The 20471-nt window shown below is 40.5% G+C and overlaps 1 protein-coding gene across 1 annotated transcript; it reads left to right on the forward strand.

Annotated features, from left to right (window-relative positions):
• Window positions 1-1093: 1093 nt before the first annotated feature.
• On the forward strand, window positions 1094-13440 carry LOC139734335 (tubulin alpha-1C chain-like). Its single transcript, XM_071645128.1, has 4 exons — window positions 1094-1437; window positions 10782-11004; window positions 11618-11766; window positions 12146-13440. The coding sequence occupies exons 1-4, from the start codon at window positions 1435-1437 to the stop codon at window positions 13127-13129; spliced, it is 1359 nt and encodes a 452-aa protein (XP_071501229.1). The 5' UTR covers window positions 1094-1434; the 3' UTR covers window positions 13130-13440.
• The last annotated feature ends 7031 nt before the right edge of the window (window positions 13441-20471 follow it).

Below are 20471 nucleotides of genomic sequence, written 5' to 3' on the forward strand. Positions count from 1 at the left end.
TGTGAACCCGGCTATTGACTCCTCTTAAGCGCTTACGCTTTGGCCCACTTTCCCGAGTCCGAAGAAGTCCGATTCACTGTAGTCAGTGGTCGGATCACAGTTCGGCTCATGATTCGGCTGAGGGGGATGACAGCTTTAGCAAACTTCTTTTGTGATGTCATAATAACAAGCACATATGTACGCACCCTGGCATTACTACAGACTGCGCGATTGAATACATATTTTTTTTTCTCTCTTTTTTTTTTTTTTTTTTTGCTTAGATAGAATGCATTCGTTTTGAAACTTTAAAATCGAGTATACACACAGACAAATAATTTCTTCCTCTCTTTTTTATTTTTTTTTAATTTGCTGAAGTGGTTGAAGGAATGATTAGTAATAACAAATCCTAAATGTAAACAATATAATTTTACATCTCTGTCACATAATTGTCTATCTGTAGGATTGTGATCATGCAGTATGGACAGAAAGAAAAATAGACAGAAAGTTCTGCATTTCCTAAAGGCGTCAACTGCACGTGGAAAAAAACTGTCAACGCTATAGGTGAAAAACAATGGTATCGGGGCCCTCTGGTATAGTACATTGGTATCACTGAAGAGGCGATTCTGGCTAAAGAAGACTATTATTAGTACAATATTATTATTATCATTATTATCATTATCATCATAATTATTGTTGTTATTTTTATTATTTAACCTGATCATATACGGTTCTTCCACTATACCCACGGAACAATACCGTTCATACCCCCTACCCCTCCTCCTCCCCCCCCCCCAACTCATATCCTTTCTCCGTCCCTCCAGAAAGTATTCTGATCCATCGTGTTTGCACCAAGGAGCAAAATGTAATGCAAATGATATGAGCAGGGACGGGACGGCGCAGTGTGGAAACACTGTATAGCAGCTGTATGAGAGACTGCGGGGAGAGATGGAGGGGAGAGGGAGAGAGCGAGATAATAATATTTAGAGAGAGAAGGGAACAGAGAGAGAGAGAGAGAAGGGGAAAGAGAAGGGAGGGACCTCGCCTGCATCGCCCGAGATGCTACGGCTTCCAAGCTCTCCCATCACCGAGCTGCACATTTCGAGATCGGCGCTTCATCATCATAGTGATTGCTCTAGCCATCCTCCGGAAAACGCTGCCATACCTTTTCTTTCTTTTTACTCTTTCTTTGAACTCCATCAGTATACCGTTCTCTGCATCAATCTCTCACCATTCAAAAGTGTAATTCGGTGGGAATCCTTTTCCTCTCTGCTGCATTCAAGAAAATTGTTTTTCTGTATATATTCAGCATCGAAGATATCACTTTGTGAGTGCAATTGCGGAACCCATTACAGGTCTAGGAAGAGAGTGTTTCAACTCAAACCCGCAGTTAGAATACTGACGTAACACCACATTAATATCTCTCTTCGCACATTCAACATCTAACTTCGTTACATCATGGTGAGTTTATAAGCTTCTTATTTACCATTCAGAGCATTTAAGCTCTCCGCTTATTTTTGTGTTTAATCAGATTTACATACGACGCAGGAAACCCTTTTGTTGAGGTGCATTCGTCATCTCTTTTGTACGCCGTGCTAGCATCACGTAAAACATCTATCTATAGAGCGGGGGGGGGGGGGAGTCAAATTTCAAACGATAATTCTAAGTATAATGTATACATGATGACCGTTATAGAATCGATACATTCTCGAGGTATACAGCCCAAGGAGCCTTCCGCTGGTCTACTGTTGCCTATCCCCTGTGAACTTCACAAGGAGCTGCAACACCCCCTTTCCTCAGTCTAGTTCTCCTCCTCCCCCCCCCCCCCCCCCCCTCCCTTCCCCGAGCAGGCTTAGCTCAAACAAAGAACCCACCTTTTCAATTCGTTCTGTCTCGCCGCCGCAAGGCAGACTCCTGCAGACTTAGAAGCAAAAAAGACGGTATTTCAAAGAAAAGAACAGGGAGAGAGGGAGAGAGAGAGAGAGAGAGAGAGAGAGAGAGGAAGAAATATGAGACTGCGGTACAGATATGTTTTAAGGTGTCGATTCAAGTGAATACGAACAGTAAACGACCCATTTAGGTGCTCATAACAATTCTGGCGTCAAGGGGTTTTGATGTTGCCATCATGAAAGAATTGACCGAATGCTCACAGAATAAACAGGGGCGGATCCAGGAATACTGTAAAGTGGGGGGGGGGGGGGGGGGGGCGCAACTAATATTTCCGATGCCACTTCCGGGTTTCATTTCATTTTTTGTCTTTTGTTTAGTAACGAAAAATAAAGGGGGAGGTGGGGGTGCGCCGGTTGTGCCCCCCTTTGGATCCGCCACTTAAAAACCTCTTTGATCTTCCATGTGTGTTGATATTTTGAGAGGAGATTACCTACTGCACATATTGTCTTTTTGGGTCATTTGCTAAAAAGGAAGGTGGTCCAACTTCTTGCCAAAAGCATCTCGATTTCAAGCTAATACGAAAGGCCAAATTTTCTGCCATCTTTGTGTTAGTCAAGAAAGGAGAGAAAAATATGTGTGGAAGTATCAGCAAATTCCAGTACATGTATACCATGGCTATAAAAAGTAGCAATGGTGACTTTCAAACATGTACACCATTATAATAGCTTCAGACCCGGTGTAGATCAGTTTCCACCTTTGCAAATTTAAAGACACTTAAAGTGCGCCTTCTTTTCCTCGTTTATTCATAGCCATTTCGTCATTGGCTGAATTGAGCTGACGCCTTCATTAATCTGTTCAGTAAATTCATAGCTTTTGCGATTTAACTCTCTCTTTTGGCTAAGATTATCAAGCTAGTAAGCGCATTCATAAAGAGGTTCTACGGCTGTGTGACTGTGATAATGACAGGTTCTCTCAGTGCTAGGAAGAATGACGCCTTGAAGCAAAGCAGATTACGTCACGCTGTGAAGTGAACTATCCGAGAGGACGATGGTTAATTTGGCATGTGATACGACACGTGGTATCATGCTGAATTAAACCTCCTAACACGCTGTGTTTGCACCGTTGTACACCTATACGGATTTTTTTTTTTGATTATATACCTGTCAGAGCGCGTTTGAGTGAATGAGTGATATTAGACACTGACTCATGTAAGTTGCACTTTAACTTCCCATCTGTGTTATCGTGTGTCAGTTTTCATTGTGTTTGGTCAGGCATTGCCAGGGGAGGCACATAATAGGGATTATGTTTAGTCCTATGGCAGATCCTCGGTTCCACGTCAATAAATTATAAAATGTCCTGTCATCTCTTCTACATTGGCAATGTCTTTTTTTAGTATGATATGAGCATAGAAATTACATGTTATATTTACTTAAATAATATTGCTTTAAGTGTCATCCAATTAATAATTATATCCATGATTACATTGCATTGTCTTATACATACCTTCTGCCATTCTCTGTATTATTCATAAGTCCATTTTGGTGATCCTTGTGAAGATGAAATTCATATACGTGTGGACACACTAAACGAACAGACTCCCACGATAACAGGCTCGAAATGGCGCACGAACAGAAGACAAAAATATTTAATGTCGTTTTCCTCTTTTTTATGGAGCAATCTCAGTGCAGTGGACTGGCGGTAAGAGAAATGCTACTTAAGAATTTAAGAACTCGCCAATCAGAGATCATGTCACGCAAGGGAAAAGGCAGCCAGCGAAGCCGGTGTTCCCAACAGTAATGACTCGCACAGAACAAGGTATCTCATAAAAAAAAACACTTCAATTTGCATACATGTATACTGAAACACCTACAGTCACAGTTTCATGGGTGTATTATATCTGCTTGATTCTACCCCTCACCTGTAACGTCTCGTGTGAGTCCATAGTGCAAACGTTGAGATCCTAATCAAGCAACGTCATCATCGTCGTCATCATTATCGTCATCATCGATTTTAGCGTTACCACAACCATCAGCAGGCTATACGATCACCACTATAGATGTGAACTCGCTTCATTGTCCAGTTGTACAAATCTCTCGCTAATGTAGCATGCAGTTTTCACAAAATCTGCACGAGGTTTATAACATGGCAAATCAATTCTCGTAGACATGGTACTTTACTTGATTGAATAATGTTTTATACTTCTTGCATTATCAACATGATCAAATTTATTCATTGATATTGTCAGTCTGATCATGATTACAGCAATAACATAGTTATTAAAACAAAACAAACAAATTTATGAATGTATTATGTGTCTAGAATTAGCATGATAAGGCTTTTCATCATGTGTCAAATTGGTGGTATTTCATGTAGGCCGCAAATAAACCCCGATTTCCTTGTTTCAATCATAACTTGCAAATGAAATTCCAGGGAATGGAAAAACTGTCACCGTGTCTGCTGATATTCCACAAAATATCAGGGAGAGCTTGTGAAGTGAACAATGTGATCATCAGTCTGATCATGATGCGATTTACGATCATAACAGGCAAAATACGGACATCTCTCACAGCGCGACTTAGGAGCATCACTTTCCTTTAGTAAAGAAACTAGAAACCTTTAAATGTTGTCGTTTAAAATCATGCAAGGATGCGTTATTATTTGATTTTTGATTTGATTTATTTCTGCATTCAATATGATACAATTTTAATACAAATTTTAAAAAGTACATAGAATAGCAAGTGCAGTGAAATAAATCGATAACAGTACACAAAAAGATACACATAGGCGATTGCATTGAGCAGTGTACGTACACAGAAACTTAAAATAAAATAAACAATATTTTTCAGTAAATAACAGAGATCATTGAATGCAGGAGACCACCATCGTAAGCGATTAAGCTTGAAATGGATGGAGGCCTCATTATGATAACAAGCAAACATGCAAGAAAATTCTATATGGATTTATTGAGTGAGGGTATGAGTATTGACATGAAAAATATCTGGGGTAGTTTTGCTGAAACACTCTGTATCTGCCACGGCGCCTCCGGAGCGCCGTCATCATAATAATATGGACCGGGAATAAAAAATGGCGGCGATGAGTCATAGCTGCCAAACTACTCACTGCACAAATCACTTCGAGTCTTCACCCGCCTCCCCCCGATCCACGTCAGCGTCTGACGTGAAGATAGTGCGACAGAAGCTGCCTTCTCCTCGAATATTACCCCACCATTCTGCATCGCACTACATCGAATAGCCATACAATTAGCATTTCTCCGTTCCCTTGCTGGCGCATTCTGCATTAAACGTCTGATGTAATAGATGCGGGAAAAGAAGATGCATGTGTGTGTTTGTCTCTGCTGTGTGTGCTGAGCGCCTTGAAAAGTTAAATGATCCGTTTCACCGACTACGAGTACTTGAAAGTAGTATATACGCCGCATGTACTCTGCTGATGACATCGACACCAGGCTAAAGATGTCTGATGAGATCTGAGCATCATTGTTCCAAAATGCGAGAAAACATAATCTCCGATTCATATCGCTTTCTCGCAATTATTCCGAAGAATGCATTTTATTATTCAAATTCAAATTCAAATTCAAACTTTATTTTCACTTTCTTTCTTCAACAGCATGTATAAGAAACAATATCATGAATTTGACATGCGAATCGTTGTAAATATATATAACCAGATAGGATTAACAACATGTTCTTGTCTACATGATCAGTAAAATAAAGATACATACACTCTATATAATATTATTATTATCATTATCATCAGCATTTTTAAGCACGCACGCTACTACTTCGGATTTCCAGAGAAGTCACAAAAACAGCCATTCTCTGGCATGAAAATCGCCTTTTGCGAAGAGATAATTTGTGTAATTTATATAAAGAGAGATAAGAATATGAAAATATGAAGTAGGTCTATAAAAGCGGGTATATGCATGTGCTTATGTATCATGTCCGCACATCAGTTTATTATACATGTATGTGTATGCATGTGTGTCTCTATGCACTTGGTATGTAATCTATGTGCATAATGTCCCGGTCATTTCTGTCATAACATAAGTAGGACTTTTTTTTTCTCAACCTGTTATAGTCCAGTGCCCCCCCCCCCCCCACTCCCCTCACTCCCCATCATCCAATCGCTCTACCGGTGCACCCGCTGCACACTTTAGACCTATGTAACAGCATGACCACGGATAATGAGTCCGAATCCAATGCAGACCTACAATCATTGACAACTGGTGATTTGTTATACTCTGTGCTTGCTGCGGAAGACTGCGTGGAAAGGATGCAAACAGCTGGCAGATGGTGCAGAGGGGCTGGCGTATCATAGAAATCAATGTCTGATGTGGCTTCGAACGCCAAAATGCTTTTAAAGCGGCATTCTATTTACCCCGCCATTGCCAGCGGGAATTCGTTCCGATATATTGGAGTCGGTTCAATGTGACTTTCAAAGTTGACACAGAGAATCTTGTGTATACAATCAACGATCAATGTAACGCCTGGAATAACAGAGGGATTAAGCATATACTATTGTTGCTCTACAAAGCCATTATGTATAATCAATTAAGTAAATGCAAAGCAGAACTTTTCGTCTTTAGGTCTCATCGCAAAGTTTGTGTTGATAGGTCCAGATTCGGTGGTCTGCATCTTCTTTTGATGATGGGCATCGTTTTATCTGATTACGTATAGTTTTGGAAAGGGGGGGGGGGGTTGAGTGTGCTTTCCGCTTAGAGGACCATGATCTCTCGGAAGGATCATATCACAAGCATCGATAATCATAATATATGTGAGTTGCGACTTTATAAAGCCACTCCTCACATGCACAACGAACGGAGGCTCGTAATCGACGTCTACTAGTATAATAAACGACAGTGGAAGACGTCGTGATACACGCTCTTTAGTGCATGGTGTATTTGCGCATTTATCATCCAATGGCATACAGGAAACTATCGAATTTAAGCATGGGCAGATGAAGAAAATGAGAGAAACGGGACCAAGGAGAGGGGGGAAAAGAGGAGGGGGAGGGGAGTAAACAGAGAGAGAGAGGGGGAAGAGGGAAAAGAGAAAGAAAGAAAGTGTGTGCATTTGTGTGTCTGACTAGATTGTGCATGTGCATATGTGTGTGATGTAGGCCTACATGTGTGATGTGTATACGTTTCTCCGTGTTTGCGAGGTATAGCGATAAAGAGGGGACGGGGTGAGATGGGGAGGGGGGAAGCAGAGGATGGGAAAGAAGGAAAGAAGAGAAGAAGCATATTAAAGGGGTCGGAACTCTCTGATTTCGACCTCAAAAACAAAAACGAAAAAAGAAAAACTCTGATGTCAATCCATAATCGAAAAGAGGGCATTAAAGATTAGCGAGATTATTTCCTTTATGCATGCATGGAATGGAAATCATTAGGGATCGATGTGCAGTTTTGGTTGAGATGGGGGATTCAGATTTTTTTTTTTTTTTTGCGAGATGATTAGAAACCACTTATGAAAGTGAGCATACAGTTCTTATAGTAATCCAGATTTTATTTGATGAAATTCAGTTATGAAATGGCTGAGATATCAAAAAAACGAGTAAAAAAAAAGTAATCCTATAGTAAAAGGTGGGTCGCATCTTTTATTTACACCTCTGTGTGTTTGGATATCTCAGCCAATTTCAAAAGCGATTTTTATCAAATAAACTTCAATTCCTTTTAGAATTTTGCTCTTTCATATTTCATAAGAGGTTACACATTTTCTAACCAAAAAAAAAAAAAAGGAGATGAAAACCTGAAGCCCCATCTCACCAAAACTATTCCATGCCATTAGTACTGAATCTAAAAATTGCCGATGAAATTAAATGCTCGCCGAGTCAAACGAAATATGATGACAATTAGTGCGTGAGTGTTCACACACCAAATCTACAGATATTCATTTTCGTCAGACATTAATTTAGCTAATGGTCATTACATTTGCGTCACACGCTGTAGTCATAATCCTTATTGATGAAACACCATTACAGCGTAACAATGGAAATCCTTACAATATGCATGTTTTTCATTAATGACATGTTCCCGAAAAAGAATCGAGAGAAAGAGGCATGATATTATTCTGAGTAAAAAGTCTGTTGACATAAAATTGATAGTAGGATTTTGTTACGATTCATAAACTTTGGCAATGGCTTTCCATGCATAAGCACGGCATGATGAATCATTACTGTGGTTCTACATACTTAACGCGCAACTGAATATGGTGCAGTTGTTTTTGCTGTTTTTTCACTCGTTTACTGAGACTAATATACAAATCGTATTAGTAAGACTAACTTGCAGACGAATCATAACTCATTAATCAATCTTACAATTTAGGGGCGTGGTCACGTCTACGACCACGGTTCGCCTGCCCATGAGTCATTCGTGTCACGTGATGTTAGCTCGTGGATTATAAATGTGATGTGACTTCGGAAATAAAGCATACGTCCTCCCCAATAAATACCCTAATAGCACTTAAAGGGGGTCATCGTCCTCATGATATAGTGCAAACTAGCGAGATGAACGATAATGAAATGGGACATAACATTCGAATGGATGGACATGAACATTACATCAGTCTGTTAAAAAATTCGATACGAACAACTTCTTCCGACATCTTCTGTCAAAAATAGTGCGTGCTTCAGGGATCATCTCCGACTCTCCCTCATTCCGATTAAAAAAAATATGTCATATGCAATTTATCTATCGGCAGAATTACAAAATAAAGCTTGTCAAATCACAACAAAGATATCATAATCACAACTCCCTCCCCCCCCCCCCCCTTTCACCTTTGGAGCATTGCGAAAGCCTTTCAACAATTCAAAGGTCACTTGTCTTCTGTTATAATGCTTTTCGGTTTTACAAGGTGGAATTCTCTGTCATAGTTATTGCACAGAATGTCGTTCATCGGGACAAGCAGGAGGAATTGCTCTACAATGGTGGCTTACATAATTATTACTTCTACATAAACAGAATATTAAAGTTGTGTTCAAGAAAGAATGAAATCAACCCGGACGGGCTGACTAAAGGTAGAATTACCGTTATCGTTCATAATGTATAAATTCGTCTAATATATCAGAATATCATCTAGCGTGTTCCGTGACTTATTTTCATTTCACTGTTAGAAAGGTCTGTAACTCGCTACATGCGTATTGGGAATTCTGAGATTTTGTGTACCCTTGCGGTATCCCGCTTTTCTTGAGCCTCTTTGTGGTGTCTCGTGTTACATTGTAAATGCGCCGGTGGGAGTCGGTTGAGTAGTAAAGGCGTTGGGGTGTTTATTGTAACTACATCGGCCCATTTTTTCAGGAGGTATCCCATGTTGCACTTGCCCACTGGATACGGGAACCGAATGTGTTGCATGGTACAGCTGTATGTGTTACTATTTCACAGAAGCAGTGAGTTAAATTCAGGTGTAGGTGATACGCAGATTCTTACTCTCATTGGTCCTCTACCAACTTAGCTCCCTCTTCTCTACCTGGTTTCAATGCATGATGTAACCTAGCTTTAATTGCTGTTTCTTCTGCTTCGGTCTTCTCTCGCAATTTTTTCAGCCTGATGACCTCTTATAGTATTGCCTTCCAATAATGGAGTCGACATTACACCACGGGGCTTAATGCGTCAATTTCCGTGGGTCTGGTTTGCTTAGTGTCGGACTCATGCTCATGGGACTTATTTGCCTAGTGCCGAACTCATGGGTCCTATGACTCATGGGCTGTATACATAAGTCGTGGGCTATGTGGCTCGAGGACTGTATGATTCGTGGATATCGAGCTCATGACGTACACCCTCCAATATAGTGCGCGACTAGGATATAAACACATGCATGGCTAACCTGTAGATTTTGTACCAATGGAAATCTGACTACAAAATGTTGTCTCAAGGAATTCAGACATCTTAAGCTGGAACAGATACCTTGCCTGTCCTCTCCAGAGCAAAGCGACTTCCGGTGGCCAGTTCTGCCAATTTTTTATCAGTACTGATCATATATCACGACCACAGCGGGTTATGAGAAAGTATGCTCCCAGCACAGCGGAGATAGGAGGACTTTGGTCCAGCGGAGTTACCGGGCAGTGTCAGGAGTGTAGGATTCATGCTTCACTGTCACGACTGTGATGGAGAATTTCAAGGGTAATAACCGGAGACGTACATGTGTTAAAGGGTCTATGTTTTGCTGCTGATTCTCTTGAAGTTGCCCCAAAATTAATTCTTCAAATCCAAGGGTCAGCAAATGCTACTGCTTTCAGTCACCTTTCCGAATCTTTGGTTTAGAGCGAGGCTGCTCATTCCAGGCTAAAGGAGATAAAAGGCTGTTCGAACCTCGGCAGAATAAGCAATCCATCATCCTCATTAATGTAGTTTTCGACCCACGTTGATGTGATGCTAAGGATCCTCTGTACATCTTTTCCCATAACATTAGTCATCTTGACTATCGTGCCTGATGATAGATAAACAATGTGTATGCAGGCAGGAAACGGTTGCAGGAACATTGCAAGACGCCCTCGGTCAGGAACGCAGTCAGGAAAGCATTGTCGGTACTCTTCCTTCTCGCTATATCCTCAGAATTTAAGTTCTTTGTCCAGGCTTTCGCTCCCCCCTCTCTGTATCTATATACACATACATACAAAAATACACACACACACACACACACACACACACACACACACACACACACACGTAATATTCATGTCACATACAGAATATTGTGCAGAGCTATCAGGATGAGGCTTTGAGATGTCATTTGATTCAAGCAGAGCAAAGGTCCCGAAATGACTGAGACACGTACTTTTTGACATGTCTGAACATCCTGAAATTTCTAAATGTTCCAGGTCCTACTCTGAATATTGTCATTCAAGAAATTAAATCTCGTTCTCTCTCTCTTTCTCTCTCTCTCTCTCCCTCTTTCTTGTAGCGTGAATGTATCTCAGTCCACGTTGGTCAGGCCGGTGTCCAGATCGGCAATGCATGCTGGGAGTTGTACTGTCTAGAGCATGGCATCCAGACGGATGGTCAGATGCCAGCTGACAGTACACTGGGCGGAGGTGACGACTCCTTCAACACCTTCTTCAGCGAGACTGGAGCCGGCAAGCACGTTCCCCGTGCCGTCTTCGTCGATCTCGAGCCCACGGTTGTCGGTAAGAACTATCGCTATATTATCTCCTATCCTATATCACCTCTTCTGTTTGACAGCTGTGGAATTTCAGTTGATATTATCTCAGCGATGAGATGCCAGAGTAAATAACGCTGGATGGCCAACGTGCGACAGTAGGGCATGAAAGCATTTGTTTACACCTCTTGTTCAAACTATATATAACGGAATTTATTTCCGGTTTCAATGCAACCGTTCAACACTACTATCTTGATTTAATGTGAATCGTCACTGTGCGTAAATGGAAAAACAAAATATTTATGAGAACGAATCAGAGTACAACCTAGTCAGCGGCTATAAGCGTGAACTCAGGCTTGTGCTATTTTGAAATTCGAATACCACGTGTTTTTTTTTCACAAGGTTTCCTTTTCAATCATTAACTTCGCTGGCTTGTTGTAATGCATTCGCAGTGGTCTTTCAGTGATCTTTCAGGTATTCTCTCTGTATTAAAATTATCATTTTAAGTACCTTATACATCATAACAAACATTGAAGGGTTAACACTAAAAAAATGAGAGTTCAAATACCATCTGATCAAGTTATTCTCACAGTCTCATTACAGTCATTAATCGCCGGTCTTGTGTATCCTTACCTTGCTAGATGAGGTCCGCACCGGAACCTACCGCCAGCTGTTCCACCCTGAGCAGCTGATCACTGGCAAGGAGGATGCCGCCAACAACTATGCCCGTGGTCACTACACCGTTGGCAAGGAGCTCGTTGACCAAGTCTTAGACAAGATCAGAAAGTTGGTATGTTTTCCTGGGGTATTTCACTCAAAGGTATATTCTTGTATGACACCCACTGCTGCGAATAGATAGAACGTTGTCATACTCCATTTACACTCTTAACACTCGAATTTTCTTTTAAACTACATTTATCATGAATATGGCTCACTTAGAAGGACACACATTTTCTGTTGCACGACCGATGGAAACTTTATTGACAAGATGATCTGTATGTCTGTTATTCAAACATGATCACAAAATGCTACATACGCGCATATACACAATAATATACACGAATTGTCCTGGATTAACTAGTGATTATAAAATCTTCGATAATACCATTGCGGATACCAAACCAAGCTTGTTGACTGTTTCTGAACCACTTCTTTTTCTTTGTCTGCAGGCTGACCAGTGCACTGGACTTCAAGGATTTCTGGTGTTCCACAGCTTCGGCGGTGGCACCGGGTCTGGCTTCACCTCTCTTCTTATGGAGCGTCTCTCCGTCGACTACGGAAAGAAGTCCAAGCTGGAATTCTCAATCTACCCTGCTCCTCAGGTGTCCACAGCTGTTGTCGAACCTTACAACTCCATCCTGACGACGCACACGACACTGGAACACTCTGACTGCGCCTTCATGGTCGACAACGAGGCCATCTACGACATCTGCCGTCGGAACCTTGACATCGAACGTCCCACCTACACCAACCTGAACCGTCTCATTAGCCAAATTGTGTCATCTATCACAGCATCCCTGCGATTCGATGGCGCCCTCAACGTCGATCTGACCGAATTCCAGACCAACTTGGTGCCCTACCCCCGCATCCACTTCCCACTGGCCACCTACGCTCCCGTCATCTCTGCCGAGAAGGCCTACCACGAGCAGCTGACCGTTGCTGAGATTACAAACTCCTGCTTCGAGCCCGCCAATCAGATGGTGAAGTGCGATCCTCGTCATGGCAAGTACATGGCCTGCTGTCTCCTGTTCCGTGGTGATGTCGTCCCCAAGGATGTCAACGCCGCCATCGCTACCATCAAGACCAAGAGATCCATCCAGTTCGTCGACTGGTGCCCAACTGGCTTCAAGGTCGGTATCAACTACCAGCCACCAACCGTCGTACCCGGTGGCGATCTGGCCAAGGTCCAGCGTGCCGTGTGCATGCTGAGCAACACCACGGCCATCGCCGAGGCTTGGGCTCGTCTCGACCACAAGTTCGACCTGATGTACGCCAAGCGCGCTTTCGTCCACTGGTACGTGGGAGAGGGCATGGAGGAGGGAGAGTTTGCCGAGGCTAGAGAAGATCTCGCTGCTCTCGAGAAAGATTACGAAGAGGTCGGCGTTGATTCCAACGATGGTGAGGAAGAGGAGGGCGAGATTGAGGAATACTAGATCACCGACAACTTTCCGTTAGTCATTGACCATTTTAGTTCATTATCACACTGTATCCGCAGTTTCAGTGAACAAAATAATAAGCTTTGGCCTTCCATAATTCATTTGACAGGGTTCCGTTGATTATTCAGCCACATGATATGTGCTGGGTGTAAACTGTATATGTGGATTTCATCACGATCAAAACAAAAGAGCATGATGTACAAAATTGACATGAAGATAACGAACTTCAGTAGCTGTCTTGATTGTGGCTTACGCGGGATTTCCTTTTCCCATCGCTGTATCATTTTCTCGTCATGCTCAGAATCTTGGTATGTTATTGATGTCTCGTGTATGGTATCTTCAAAATTGTATGACTAATGAGAAGAGTCAGATATTCTATTCTGCTTATTGTTTATCTATATTTTTTTCTAATGAATCATGTGTGGATTACGTCCATTAGCATACAAAACAAACAGTGTTCGTCATAAGTAAAGAATGCTCTGGGGGCAAAACCTTTGATACGTTTCAGCGAAAGAGGAGGGGGGGAACGGGCGATCTTAGACATAAATGACACTATAATTCCACAATATGTAAACCTGGAGATTGTTCTCAATACCTTAATATCTATCAAACTTTCTCGATATTCCAAGATATTATCGTAGAAAATTAATTACTTTCAGTCTGTATAACTGAAAGGAAAAGTTCCAAGGTATCATAGTCGTGAATCAATTAATGAATATTGGTCTAGTATGTTTTGAGCCAACCTGCACCACATTAGTAGGCCCTACCTGCTTCATTAACTAACACACAGTGGCTATGATTGGACTCTATTTCAATTCATGCTAAATTTCCGTGCTTCCAAGTCCTGAGAAGATTCCGGTACTCAGTATTTTATTCGGGACATTTCTTCCACTCAACACTCTGGAGACTAAAGAACAAAGAAGGTGCTCCCAAACTCTGAAACAGCCCCCTCTTGCGGGGTGAAAACTCACTATGATAGGGTATGTCTTTTTGTCAAGCTGACGTAGCTGGCGCAGATCAGTAACTGACTGGACACCTGGACAGTATTTCATGAAAGTTGTCAGCCCTGAGAAGTGTTCAGTCTCTGACAAATTCAGTAAAATCCTTGGTTTTGATGAGCCGAGAAACTCGGGTCACTGACTGTTACTATGGTAATTGTCAAGGACTGACAGCGTGTCAGTGCTGATAAATTTCATGAAACGATGTCCTGATCTTTTAATAGGTGTGTTTGTCTGCAAAGAAAATGAGGATTAGCTTTGGTTAGGCATAGAATTATGCATTCTCATCGTCAGGGGCTCCGTCAGACTTTCCAGATCAAGGATAGTAAAATGCTTTCATTCTCTTTACAAAAGCAGCATGCGATATCATGATAGCATAGATGAAATACACTAATGGATATTTGTGCACATTCTCTGAGTCATTTTACATCTTCCATCGCAGTAAAGAGCAAATAGACAAAAGCGATAGAACAAATATAAGAGGGGTTTCGTAAGTGTACCAATAGTACACGATTATGCTTAACTCTTTTTTAAAGTGTCAAGATAGAAATACAGTATTACTTGGATGTTACCTGTGAGCTTCTTAACTTCCGGTGTCACTGTTAACCTTCCTAAAGTTCAGATATTCGATGATTTATGTTCTCGTTCAAATTTACTGTTGGTGTTCTGTTGCCTGCATGTGAACATTTCAGTTGTGTATAATGTTTTTCTTTGTGAAATTATGCAATCGACGCTTGGTAAGAACAAAAAACGTATAGCCAATAAATTCAACAAGCTGAAATGTATGCCGCTTAGAGTGCTTGTGCGAATTGTGTGATTTCATGGCTCGTTAGATTAAGGTACGTACTTTATCTTTTCTATTGTCAAACGTAAATGAATTGCCTTCTTCCTCTTGCACACCAATACGCGATTAGAATTCACTATTCCGAGGGTTTGTCCTCTCGAAGTTTCATTAATCCGAAAATAAAATAAGATTCGTAATTCTAAAAGTTCGTTTGTACCCATCTTTTTTTTTCTATTTTTGGATTAACAAACTTTCGGAATAACGAACATCATTTCATTTTCGGACTATGGAATCTTCAGAATAACTAACCTTTGGATTAACTGACCCTATTTCATTTTCGGATTAACGAACATGTAGGTAGGCCTACAGGGAATTTCAACTTCTGTGTCTCGGAATAACGTATCTTCGCAAGAAAGAACATCGCTCCCGTAGACACGTATCACACTCGCGTGTGTTTGACTCATGCATGCGTTCGTCTGTATGGGATTGGTCCTGTTACGTGTTGGAATGGAATTGCTTATCGACGATCCTGTTTGCAAAACACACCAACATCCAGACAACAAGACTGCAAGACAGACAGAAATGCATGAAAACAAATAAACAAACAAACAAATCAGAACACACACGCGCGCATATAAAGACACACACGACCATCGCCAAAAGTTTTAGAATAACATGATTTATCGATTTTACATAAATCAGAAAATGCTGTACAACGGATCTGTCATTTCACTGTTCATTGCATTTATATTCACATTTCTGAAATGAATAAAATGAATAGGATAACAATTACAGTTAAACTAATTATCATTACGCGCATAAATATAAATGGAAAAAAATGGTCACCGATAAATGTGTGTTCTTGAAAGAATGTGTTCTTGAAAGAAAAAAATAACAATCAGATTTTAGATCGGTTATTGGTGTGAGACTCATGGTAGTATGCATAGGGCTCCGCACGAAAAAGATAACAACCAAAAAGCAATCTTTATTACAATGAAATAAAATGAAAAACCAAAAAGGAGAGACAGAGAGAAATTCTTGGCAGGTGTATCCCGCCCGATGCAACGTCCCTGGGCTTGGCTTTTTTTAGACCTTTTTACATGAATAGAATCGGTATCTGGCAATGCTGAGGTATAATTATAATGGTAAATCCTCTTGGTAGTGTGTTGTTGTTGTTGTTGTTGTTGTTGTTGTTGTTGTTGTTGTTGTTGTTAATTTTTGTTTAAGAAAACAATAAAAATAAATGGGGGCTCTATTGAATATAACTTGCTCCAGACAATACTGATATCAAATCAAACTACATTATGAACAGCTCAAACAATATGATTATTTGAACTTTATAGATACTAATACAATGTCTCCAGGAGGGAGCTCATTAGAAAAGAACAGTGTGAAAACGTCTCCGCGTGACCTTCATAATCTTATCTTCAGAACAAAGAAGGGCCTAGTGCTAACAATGAAGATGTTTCTCTGGGTTAATATGACAATCAATTTACATCATTATCAGCAGCCCTATATTATGTAGAATCGCTCTAAGCCAGCATCAACATTGCAATAAGCCAGTTCAGAGTTAGCTCATGGTCACATTGGTCCGAATGACCTTTCTTTTTTTTTCCTCATGTGGTTAGGGGCACTTCATTCGTTTTAGCGCGACATAGTGCGTAAGCTTTACATACATGGAATTCATTGACCCTGTTCAAACAAAGAATGAACTTCCATAGACCAGATGACCAGAATGATCCGTCAATTAACACTTGGGAAAGCATCCATTTCATTATTTTGCATTGAATGTATTAACATTCTCTTTCTATTGATAATTGCCAAATACCACTTTTGCTGTCAGGTGGATGTGCTGGCAAGCAGCGTTTATAGGGATTACATGAATAATCTGTACATCACAGATGCTTATCCCAGTGAATTAAAAAATAAACATGCCTGTTGGTACGAATAACCTTTCTTCTGCTCATGCGCAAAGTGGAACTGCGAACTGGCTTATTAACGGAGGGAGTAATCAATCTACAAGTCCTGTAATTGATACAGAAGAGAGAACGATAAGCAAGATGTAAATGAATAAACAAATAAATTGGACGAAGAATCAATAGAACGCTGAAGCCAGTGGGAGGGCCTACGTCCAAAGAAGGTCATTTTAAGCAGGGAGGTGTCTCACCTCCCTGTTTTAAGCAATCTTAGCTCTTAACGTATCTCAAAGGATTTTGCGCAAATTCTAGAAAATGTGTTTGAGATTACTTTGCTGGAAAATGTAAAAAGAAAATACGTATACAGCAGGAAATATGTCACGTGACAACGAAATCCGAACTGCAACAAATCATTTAGAGGAACTTTCAACAGCTTTAACTTTCCTGCTACTTCTTCTTTTTCGCTCTGAGCTTCACCGAGGTATGATTTTCATACAACGATTTTTCAGTCAAAATTAAGAGCTGGAAGGAGACCCCCCCCCCCCCCCCCCCCCCATTAAGTTATCATAGACTTACCGTAGCTTTATAGGTTCGACATCAATAAACGTTTCTGGTGCTGCATTTCAAGTTTGGTTCAGCAGTGCCAGGATCAGGTAGGGTTTGCGATTACAGAAGGCTGGTTTGCAGGTATAGCGAGAACTAATTTTCAAGCAGTCAGACAATCAAAAACGAACCATTTTGATCTCTCTCCCACCTGCCTGATTAGAACTCGATGAATGATGAAGAGTACACCGCGAACCACCGAGAATAGAATGCTCCTCCCATGAACATTGGGTGAATGCTGCCATCAGCGACAGTAACCTGCAAATTTCACTTTGTGAAATCCCAAACAGATGCAAAACAAAACTGGCGTCGCCACGAACCAGTGACTCTCCTTAAAAAAAAAAAAAAAAAAAGAAAATATATGAAATTGTAAGAGAACCCCTAGCCAAATGGAAAATCAGATGTTGTTACAAGAAGCGTTTAGCATAGGCCGATTTGTACATTCTCTGCGAACACAGTACACACGCCCAAAGAATCATGATAAAAGGTATTATGAAACACGTGTTCGCATGTGAGTCTGTGCGTGTGTGTGGGGAGGGGGGGGGGGGGGAAGGGGGAATTCGTCCCTTTACAAAAAAAAAAATGTCTGTCTGTCACTGTGTGTGGATGTATGTGTGGTGTAGTGTGGGTGTGTGTGTATGTGTGAGTGAGTGTGTGTGTGTGTGTGTGTGTGTGTGTGTGTGTGTGTGTGTGTGTGTGTGTGTGTGTTAGGTTGTGAGCGTATCGTGTGCATCTGTATTTTCAGTATCAGCATACTCCACGCAGTGGTAAAATCAAAATGTGAAGAAATAGAGAAGCTCATATCCACTATGCTGCATCCTCAACCCTCCTTCCAAAATATGGGGACATGTGAGTATAATATCTGTAAACCTTACTGTTGCTCATACAACGCCATTACCCAAGCTATTTTGACCCCTTCCAGGCCCAAGGAGGGGGGGGGGGGGCACATTGTACATGCCCCCCATATAACTTCTTTATTACATGATGTATCACCGCCATATTTGGCACATGAGTAGATCAACTTATACTCTATATGACCCAACATTTGAAATTTCTCAAGGTCACCCATTGAGGGCGCTATTTGCCAAAGTATAAAGATATGCATAGGAAATATGCTAAAGCCATGTTTTTTTTTTCTTTTTATTTCTTTATCCTGGGTATATGTTCTTATTTCATTCTAAGCATTGTGGTTGAAATTTCTCAAGGTCAACACATGGGGGCGCTATTCATTACAACATAAAGAAATATTATACGAGACCTATATGATGCAGGCTATTGCATGTGACATGTACATATATTTGTATCACATTCTATATTTTAACAATATTGGAATTTTGAGTTTGCAGATTGATAATATGATAGACAAATGATACTACAAGCAAAGCTTGTGTGAAAATGACACTGAATAAAAGGTTAGTCTTTGGAAAATGCTGTATTTTCCATTATTTCTTATTATATCTATCGTTTGTTGTCCATGTCATATTAGAATAAAGTAGATAATATGAAGACCAATTCAGGGTAATTCACGACCGTAATTACTTCACATTTTGGTCCTTCAGCAAAGTACAGCCCCCAAGCCCCCAGTTATTCATCCATTATTATATTGTTTAAACTGAAACTGGAACAGAAAAACGTACAAAATTTGACGGGACATGGTTGTCAGTTTACGGTTACCATCACAACCAGCAATATCGGATATTGCTAAGTTATACATCAACATTTTCGCAATAAAGTTTTGGGAAAAGTCACCAAATTTGATCGAAAATCGACTGAAGGGCATATCCTAGGGGTGGCAAATGAAAATATGGTAGGGGGCACAATGTGCCATCCGGGCTTTATGATGGGGTAAAGGATATGCAATATCAACAAATGTATTTTTACTTGTGTTGATTTATAATGTCCTGATAATATACGTGCCATATTTTTGAATGTATTTTCTATTTTTCTTCAGATTATTCGGATACGCCAACAAAAAATGAAAAAAGAAATCTTCCTAAATTTGGATTCTGTTGATGACATCATCTGCCCATCACTACACTACTCAAATGACCCCGTATAAACTGGATGTAACTTGCATATTTCCATGCCATGCTACCTAATTAGTAACTGTACATGGATAGGAAACGTAGAAAATATGACATATGATTTTATTTAGATAGTCGTTTGGCTCCGTGGGTGATGATCACCGTTTTATTACTCTTCTCAAGTCAACGTGCATTTCATTGTAGGACATTGCTAAACGGCCAAGTGCATTGCATTTATAGGACGATCGAGGGAGGTGAGACTCTCACCTCCTGATAAGACACAGCCAGGTAATAGCTTCAGTCAAGGAAGCAGAATGGATAAAAGGAGAGAAGATAATTAAGAATAATAAAAAAGGAACTAAGAGGATAATGAGAAAACGAAAAATAAGAAGAGGAGGAGAGATTGACGTGAGCGAGAAGAAGAAAGAATGAATACAATAAGAAGGATAGAAAAAGTAGGCCTAAACCCTTGCTTATGTTCGATGGCCAAATAGCATTTGTACGGTATAGCCTAACATACAATATGTGATGTTATCAATAATGCTCCCCGAATTGAGGGTCTACAAAGAAAAGCAACAGACCAAATGAGTAGGGCCGGCAGGCGAAATATTTGTATATAATGGGGAATGTTTGAAATAGGCAGGACGACAGAGAGAAAGTTAGAAGAAAATAAGACATGATAACTAAAAGATATTGGAAAATTTATGAAATGATATTGCTTATGTATATCCTATTTACTATAGGGCCTACAGCGATTTTGTCTTGCTATCATTGTCCTGTGTAGTGTATAACGACTTGAACAAGACTATGTATTTACGGGGGAAGTGCTCAAATATGCATGAGTCATTGTAAGGCGCGAAATGCCATCTGCTTCCTTGTAAATTCCTCGATAGTACAATGTACATAAACTATATTATTATGCAATTAATGCAACGCGTATATCCAGCACACGTGGAGCAATCGTCGTCTGCTACATACATAACACTAAAACACGAGCGTCATACCAAGTTCTAG

The sequence above is a fragment of the Diadema antillarum genome, unplaced genomic scaffold (genome assembly GCF_040938485.1).
Source record: "Diadema antillarum isolate AM-2024a unplaced genomic scaffold, OU_Dant_1.0 seq00000523_RagTag, whole genome shotgun sequence".
NCBI lineage: Eukaryota > Metazoa > Echinodermata > Echinoidea > Diadematoida > Diadematidae > Diadema > Diadema antillarum.